This window comes from Mus caroli, chromosome 6 (assembly GCF_900094665.2).
Source record: "Mus caroli chromosome 6, CAROLI_EIJ_v1.1, whole genome shotgun sequence".
In the NCBI taxonomy this organism is placed as follows: Eukaryota; Metazoa; Chordata; class Mammalia; order Rodentia; family Muridae; genus Mus; species Mus caroli.
This window is the reverse complement of record NC_034575.1, coordinates 61,738,739-61,747,859: the sequence shown is the minus strand read 5'-3', so window position 1 is coordinate 61,747,859 and position 9,121 is coordinate 61,738,739. Positions and strand designations below refer to the sequence as shown.

The 9,121-nt window shown below is 40.5% G+C and overlaps 1 protein-coding gene across 1 annotated transcript in view; it reads left to right on the top strand.

Annotated features, from left to right (window-relative positions):
• The first annotated feature begins 6,982 nt into the window (after nucleotides 1-6,982).
• Nucleotides 6,983-9,121, top strand: part of Il23r (interleukin 23 receptor) — a 68,619-nt gene continuing 66,480 nt past the window's right edge. The window contains exons 1-2 of the mRNA XM_021165800.1: nucleotides 6,983-7,069; nucleotides 8,076-8,178. Of these exons, the coding sequence (XP_021021459.1) occupies nucleotides 8,082-8,178 (97 nt within the window). The 5' untranslated portion in view covers nucleotides 6,983-7,069; nucleotides 8,076-8,081. The remainder of the gene's footprint in view (nucleotides 7,070-8,075; nucleotides 8,179-9,121) is intronic.

Below are 9,121 nucleotides of genomic sequence, written 5' to 3'. Positions count from 1 at the left end.
TGGGGGGATGGGTATGGAGGACTTTTGGGATAGCATTGAAAATATAAACGAGGAAAATACCTAATTAAAAAATAAATTAAAAAAAAGTAAGTAATGGACAAAAAAAAAAAAAAAGAATAAGGGGAGCTTGAGGGGCAAGAAATTTTTAAAAACTGAAAAAACAATAGTAATAAAAATGCATAAGTAAAACTAAATAAATGCATTAAAGGGAATAAAATTTAAAAATAAAAATTCTTTTAAAAGTATAAGCTCGGGGCTGGTGAGATGGCTCAGTGGGTAAGAACACCCGACTGCTTTTCCAAAGGTCCAAAGTTCAAATCCCAGCAACCACATGGTGGCTCACAACCACCCGTAATGAGATCTTTTCTGGTGCGTCTGAAGACAGCTAGAGTGTACTTACATTAAATAAATAAATAAATAAATAAATAAATAAATAAATAAATAGTATAAGCACATGCCTAACCCTGCAGAGACTTGATTCGCCAGGGTGGGGGGATACTTAGGGGACCCCAGGCTCTCAGAAAATAAAAGGAGGAGGAATGGGGGAGGGACTTTTGGAGGGAGGCAGCATCTGGAATGTAAATAAATAAGTAATAAAATATATAAGCACAGAAACTTCTGAAAGCACAGTAAGAAGTAGGAGTAAGCACATAGTGGGGCGAGGGGAGAGGGAGAGAGAGAGAATAGAAGGAAGGAGATTAGGAAGGGAGAAAAAAAGGAAGAAAAGAAAGAAAGAAGGCAGGCAAAGTGTTGAAGCAGTTATCTTCCGGGCCTGTAGAAATCAGAGATTGGCTGAGCATGAAACCCCAAGCTTGTGATCCCAAATGAAGGCAAGAGAATCAGTAGCTCAAAGGAGAGCCTTGGCCTACACAGATAGGCTCTCAAGATAACGTGTATCAAAATGCCAGGAGTGGAAGAGGAAGAAGGAAACAGATGGCGTAGGCAAGGAAGGCAACTTTGGAGACTGTCCCAAATGCAGAGATAAGGGATGAGGTATGTTAATCAATTGAACTTCCAGACTCTTTTGTTGGTGTTGTTATTTTTTTTTTAAGATTTATTTATTTATTTATTGTGATGCACTGTAGCTGTCTTCAGACACTCCAAATGAAGGAGGTATCAGATCCCATTACAGATGGTCGTGAGCCACCATGTGGTTGCTGGGAATTGAACTTGGAACCTCTAGAAGAGCAGTCAGTGCTCTTAACCGGTAAGCCATCTCTCCAATCCAGGTATTGTTATTTAGATTCAGGATCTACTTATTAGATCAAAATGACTTGAACTTACAGAAATCCTTCTGCCTCAGCTTCCAGAGTACCTGAGATACAGGCCAGAGTGTACCCTATGGTATATGCTGCACCTAACCTGAAGGATGCCTGAAAGTTAGATGCCTGAAAGAACTGCCTTCCATTCAGTATTTTGTTTGCATAACAGTGGCCTCTGCTGGCTGCACTTAGTTTTGCAGTCCATGAGCTGGACATAGTCTCCCTCTCTCTGAACATGCTTAGAACATACTGGAGATGATGGTTGATATTCTAGCTGAGGTGTCTTCCAAGTGCAATAGGTGCAAGGGAACGAAGCCAGAGCACTGAAATCTCCATAGGCTGACCTGTTGTGCTTTCAAAATCCACTAAGCATTAACCACTCAGTTGGAGGAATGGGTCTATGGGTAGCAGGATGTCTGCTAGAACTTCAGAGTTCATGGGGTTTACAGCAAAGGACTGCAAAGCAGGTTAATCTACCTGCTCACCTCATGCTTAGGGATATCGAACTCCAAAATTACCCCCAATTAATCTCATCTGCTCCCCAACATCTATGTGTGCCACTGCCTGGGCTAAGCCTACTTTCACCTGCAACTCTTGGTTTGTTATTTTTATTTTACTCTTATTTTGGAGCATGCTGTTTTACAAAAAAAAAAAACATTCCATAGATTTCTCATGTGCTATGTTTCCACACCTTTATCAGTGAGACATGTTTACTAGAATTGATAAGTCTACAGTGACATATCATTATCATACAGGGTCCTGGTTAATAATAAAGTGATGTGCATTCTATGGGGTTTAAATAAATATAGATGACATGATATCATCACTGGAGCGTTATCCAGATAGTTTCACTGCCTTAAAAATCCTCTGCTTAGAGACCTAAGGAAAAGCCAAACAATAGCCAGCCCAACTGGACACCCATCCCATGAGCCAGCACCAATCCCTCATATATTAATGATACTCTGATAGACAGGAGCATAGCATGTTTTCTGAGGCATCTGAGAGGCTTTACCCAGCAGCTGACTGAAACAGACATAGATACCCACAGACAAACATTACACAGAGGTTGGGGATTCTTATGGAAGAATTAGGAGGAGGATTGAAGGCCCTGAAGTAGATAGGAACCCCATGGGAAGACCAACAGAGTCAACTAACCTGGACGCCCGAGAGCTTCTAGAGTCTGAGCCACCAACCAAAGAACACACCCGGGCTGGAAAGAGGCCCCAGGCACATACAGAGCTGACAGGCAGCTCAGTCTTCATGGCTGCCTTGCCTGGTCTAAGGGGGGAGAGGACGCTCCTAATCTGACAGAGATTTGATGTGCCAGACTTGGGGGATAGCCAGGGGACCCAAACTCTCAGAGGAGAAGTGGGGAGCATCTGTGAGGGAGGAACTGGGAGAGGGAGCAGCATTTGGGAGGTAGATAGAAAGATAGACAGATGATAGAGATAGATAGTGTTTTGTTTTGTTTGTTTTTTAGGTTCTTTCTATTTTTTTTTTATATTCTGTATCATCATACAGTAGGGATCATACTGTATATACCCTGTCAAACTGGCTTCTCTCACGTAGCAACACTTATTTAAGCTTCTGCCCTGACATTCTGTGACACAATAGCTTTTTTTTCAACACTGAATAATATTCTATTATCTGTATGTACTACAGTTTACCCATTCACTTAAAGGACATACTGGTAGTGTCCAAGTTTGAGTAAATATGAATAACCACAAATTCTCATATGCTGGATTCTGTGTACTTCTAGATTTTTATCCACTTTGGATAAACACCAAGGAGCATAATTTCTGATTTTTATATAAGAACTTGAAAGAGAATGCTTAAATGTCAAGGTAGCTATTTTACATTGCCCACTAGTAGGCTTCCTTCATCTGTTTCTTAGAGTGCTTAAATATCTTGAGCATTCAAGTAAAGTTGACCTTTACTGTGCACCTCACAGGAAATGGGGTGAGTCAATCTGGTGTTCCTTTCCCTCTAACAGAGCTGAGCACAGCTCAGGTGTCTGAAGCTGACCCTTGAGCAGCTGCTAGGGAGTGGTATTACCTTTCTAATAAGTCAATTTATAGCTCTTTCCCCTCAGAAAATCTTCAGTGTTACAATAACTAATACATATGGTGAGGAGCAATATCTCCTCACTTATTTGGCACATTTGAAGGATGAGTAAAGGCACTCTTGGTTAATTTAAAACTTATAAATAAACCATAAACTTAGGGGGAAAAACTAACTCAAAGAAATTTTGAGCTGCTAGGAATGAACCCAGAGCCTACATATTTGGGTAAGCACTCCTAACCCTGATTCAATATTTTGTATAAATTCATCAAAAATAGTTTGTTTCCTTCCTAAATACTAGCTATGTCACTGCGTCTGTATGATTCTTAATAGCTCAGAATTTCCAGTGTTGTAAGTAGGCCAGATTCAGACAGTGTGCCGTACAGCATTGGTAAAGCAAAGAGGAGATGGCTGTGAATGCTTACCACTGGACAACGGTGGGGTGGCAGAAAGACCAGTCGAAAGAGGGATGCCTGCACCATGAAACCTAGTTCAGAGTCAGCATGAAGAACAAAAGTATATCAGTGAGACTACATCACCCCAAACCAGACTAAGGCAGTCAATTTTCAGTAGCCTGGTAATAACAATGTGCTGATTCTGCTCAGGGAAACTGGATATTTTCATCCATTCCAAGCAAATAAACCTGCAGGACACCTCTACAGCTCTGCATACCTCTCTGAATTCTGACTGCTTTTATTCTGGCCCTCGTTGAATCTCAGTAGCCCAGCCTCCATGAGAGGTCACTTCATCTTTAATCAGTTCTTTATATAGTCATCCATATTATCTTCTAAAATGACATTGGATGTTATTTCTTAGCAATATTTGCCATCTCTATTTTTGCTTTCAAAATGAAACTTAACTATTTAGCCAGGAGTACAACATTAATTTTAGGTTGCTACTGACTTGAAGAGTTTCTTGTTTTTATTTATTTATTTATTTATGCATGGGGTGAAAGGGACAGGAACAACATTGCTATATATCTCAGACTGGCCTCAAACTCATGATTCTCCTGCATCAGATTTTTAACATCTAGAATGACAGGCATGCGACATCATGCTCCCAACTCCACTGACATACTTTCTGATTGAAGTTCACTATTCTCTCAACTTGGAGAAGTGACTTGAAGAGCCTTAGACACCATCACTTGCACTTTTGGTTCTCCACAAGTCAAATGTGTAAGACTGTAACTAACCATAAAATCCTGATTGACAGTAATTTCTTCTGCTTAGTTTTCAAAGATGCAATGCATTTGTATCTTCCTGTGGTTCTTAGCTTGGCTATTTATTCCAGACATCTAGGAGGCTTTGGTAAAAGGTCTCAATATCCACATTTTACCCACGGAAATCACAATTTCATTGCCTAAAGTGAGTCTGAGCACAGCAATGTTTTAAGTGCACACACTATGTGGAACCGAAGTACCGAACATGGGTCAGCTGGAAGAGCAGCAAGCACTATTAACAACTAAACCACATTTCCAGACACAAGCTTTCTTTTACTTCTGAGACAGGGTCTTGTTCAATTTCCCACACTATTTTTAAACATTTTATAACCCAACTGTCCTTGAAATAGAGATTCTCAGCCTCCCAAACATTGAGATTTCAAGTAATTTTTCTTTTTTGATTATGAGTAAAATGATTCATAAAAAAGGAAAAAAACATAAAAAATATGATTTTATTTGGAAATATCCAAAAATATTCAAAGCAAATGTAAAGTAACTTTTCTTAATAAATATAATTATACGTATCCAAAAAAAAAAAAAGAGCTATAAATGGATCAGAGTCATGGCGAGCATTTAACCTACTAAGCCATCGCCCCAGCTCTACACTGATGATTCTTGAACGTGACTGTTTTTCCTTGTAGGGGAGGAATTTCTCATTTTCCACTCTCATTCCAGTGGCTACTTCTGAGGGGAAGCAGCCTGGCAACATTATTATTAGTCAGGGATTCTATTCCTGCACAAACATCATGCCCAAGAAGCAAGTTGGGGAGGAAAGGGTTTATTCCATACTTCTGTTCATCACCAATGGGAGTCAGGACTGGAACTCAAGCAGGTCAGGAAGTAGGAGTTGATGCAGAGGCCATGGAGGGATGTTACTTACTGGCTTGCTTCCCCTTGCTTGCTCAGCTTGCAGAATCCAGACTACCAGCCCAGGGATGGCACCACCCACAATGGACCCTCCCTGCTTGATCACTAGTTAAGAAAATGCCTTACAGCTGTATCTATCTCATGGAGGCATTTCCTCAGTTGAAGTTCCTTTCTCTGTGGTAACTCCAGCCTGTGTCAAGTTGACACATAAAACCAGCCAGTACAGGAACCATAAGGAAAAACGTGAAGGGATGAACATGAAGCAGTTACTCTGCCACTTGCAGGAAGCTGCAAAGCTGGCTTCCCTGCTCCAGTTTTCCTTTCCTCCAAATCCAGGCCTGTCTTCCCTGTCTCCTCTCGGCATTTGTTGGCAATCTTCAGGATTTACAGGGCCATAAGGTCTGTCCCCTCTACCTTTGTAAGTTGCCCCTTGCCCTGGCTTAGGCTCCTTTTTATGTCTTTGGCTGGGGGTACATATATATCTTCTCTCCATTTTCATTTCTCACAATTTCACAAGCTAAAATTTGTTCTTTCACTCACCATTAGCCCTCAAGAAAGAGGAGAAAGATTGACACAGAGAACCTTCCACTTCTGGATGGGGAAGCACAGTGTCTGTGTTAAGCCTCAACCAGCTTCTTAGTATAGGGTTGGGAAATGAGGCTGACAGGAGAGAGTGGTGCTACTGCCTCCTTAATTACCTCAGTTTAACCACGACCTCCAGAGGCGCTGGATGGAGTAGAGGGTTTCTCTCCAATGTTCCTCTTGCACTCCTTATTCTCCCCCGCTTCAGTGTATGTTGCAGGTACAAAAATCAACTGCTTCATACACTGACATTTTCTTTTTTAAGATGTTTTTGTTTTGCTACCTGGTCTCACTATGTAGCTCTACCTGGGTGACTTAGTTAAAGTTTCATTGATGTGAAGAGATACCATGACTAAGACAACTCTTAGAGAGAACAACATTTAATTAGACTGGCTTACAGTTTCAATGATTCAGTCCATTATCATCATGGCGGGAAGCATGGCAGCCTTCAGGCAGACATGGTAATGGAGGACCTGAGAGGTCTAAATCCTGATCCGAAGGCAGCTAGGAAGAGACTCTGTTCTGCTCTGGGTGAAGCTTGAACACCAAGAGTCCTTAAAACCCACCTGCACAGTGACACACTTCCTCCAATAAGGTCACACCCATTCCAACAAGACCACACCTCCTAATAATGCCACTTCCCATGAGCCAAGCATATTCAAACCACCACACTGGCCTAGAGCTCCCATAGACCAGGTTGACCTTGATCTCAAAAATCTGCTTACCTCTGTCTCCTATGTGCAGGAATTAAAATGTGCATGACCACCTGTTTGACTTCTTGCAGAAGACTCTGTTTTCAATTAAGGCAAGGAAAAAAGTACTGACAAGGCAGCTCACTTTCAGTAATCTGGGTTTTTCCAAATAGTGACATGACAACTAGTCATTATGAAATGGACACGAGTTCCTCTTCAAGAAATGAAAATGTAGGTCAGGACTCTGCTGACATTTCCATTTGCCTCATAGGTAAAAGCCTGAAGCAAATGCTAACAGTCAGGCAGTGGGAAAGAAGACAGCACAGCCAGGAGGGCAGCTGCTTGATTCTGAAGAGAGAAAGTAATGCAAATAAACGAAAAGAGAGGTAAGGAGACCCTAATTCCTGAAATACGTAGAGGCAGCTGTGCTTTTCTTTGGAAAGAAGCAGGACAAATTGCTTTCTTTTACGATTTCTGTGATTCTTTCTTATAATGCTACTGATGAACGGCAAGTCTCTCAAACTGCCAATTGCACCTTTTTGATACTCACCTCTCTGGTGAGCAGTTAATGTCTGGTGGGGCAATTCTACAGCTTGTGCTGCCTCTTACAGGGAGATTCATTATCACAAATTAAGAAAGGGTTCCCCATATTCATAAGCTACAAAAGTGTAATTGTGTGGTTTATGCTGTTTGATGAGCCATAACTTATGTTTCGAAGTTCTTTAATATGAAAACTTGAGCTTAACTAAGTTGACCAAAGCAATAATAATAACTATTATTGAACAACTGACTTATTCTACAACTAAACTGATGAGTGGAGAGCAAGGCTCCTGGTGCAAGCTTGGTACAGTGTCTTCCTGTATTTCCATCACAGGTCTCTTCTGCGCCCTAGAGATGAAAGGATTCCCCCGTAGGTTTGACTTTTCATAGTACATGTCTTTGCCTAATCCTAGTTTCCCTAACTTTCTACCCATTTATCTTTAGGAATTCTGAAATTTTCTGCCTTTCCCAACTTTTGTCCATCAAAGACTGGTCTTCCAGACCATGATAGATATGAACCAGTCAGACATTAACTGTTATCAGAAGTTACAGCAGAGAGAGTAACTGCCTGATGAAGGACAATAGAACAGGAGGAACTACATTTTAACAAGGGTCTAGTGATCTCTGAGAATAATCTGCAGTGATGCTGGAAGGCCGACATTCCACCCTGATGCTCTCTCTGCTCAACTGCCTTTTGATGAGTCTCCTTACAGAATGTGGCCTCTATCTGTCCTGTTTCTGTTATTTTGAATGAAAGGATTCCATTAAAGTTAATAATTATGAGAAATGTAATGCTCATTATCTCTGTAAAATGTTACAGTATAAATATAAACATTTTTCGTCTTTCTCCAGAGAGAAATGAGAGGCTTCTACTACATTTGGGACATGAGTCACCTCACACTTCAGCTGCATGTGGTGATAGCCCTTTATGTGCTCTTCAGATGGTGCCACGGAGGTAGAGTATTTTGTGTATCTATCTATATTTTCATTTAACAAATAGAACAAGTTATATTTTATGATTAGCATAACTGTTATATAACTCAGCCAAAGCTTGGGTTTACTTATGCAGCTCTGTGAACTACTTACCGATGATTACTCTACAGCAAGCTTTTAGTCCCTGTTAAACACTATTATTTTACTGTTGTTATTTCTGTCTTATAATTAATACAAACATTCAGTAAGACAAGTTCTTTGAGACTGCAGAAATTTAAGCAAGGGTATGGTTGACATCTTGGAGTTTCTGTTGGGATCAGCTGTCTCCTGGGCAAGAACACAGATAACAGGAGGCAGATAATACCAACACAGAATTCTGAAGAGTCAGTGACATTTTTCAGACTAGGTGATCCAAAATAGTGACAAACTTGTTTGCTTCTCTCTCTCTCTTTCTCTCTCTCTCTCTCTCTCTCTCTTCCTTTTGCTGCTGCTGTTGTCGTTGAATATGAAATGCTTCACAAATTTGTAAGTAATTCTTGCTTGTGACCATACGGACATACTGACTATATTGCTCATCTCTAGGCAGGGACACAATTATGTTGGAGCTATAGATCTAGATATACAACACTTCAGAGTCAGATTAGCAGCTTTCCCACAAGGTTTAGACAAAAAGATGACAGATGCTTGACTGATTATACATCCAAATGATGAATACACATGATATTAGACAGTGTCTAGACTGTGATAGGACATGGTACCTAAACTGTGATAGGACATAGTGTTAGAGAATGTCTAGACTGTGATAAGACATGGCATTAGACAGTGTCTAGAACTATTGTTCATTCTACTATGACTATTTTAATAGAATACAGGTGACATATGTCCAAGTTTACACTAGGATGGTGTTATTACATTTCAATAGCTTTAGCAGCCAAGTGCAGAGGCACACATCTTTTTTTTTTCAT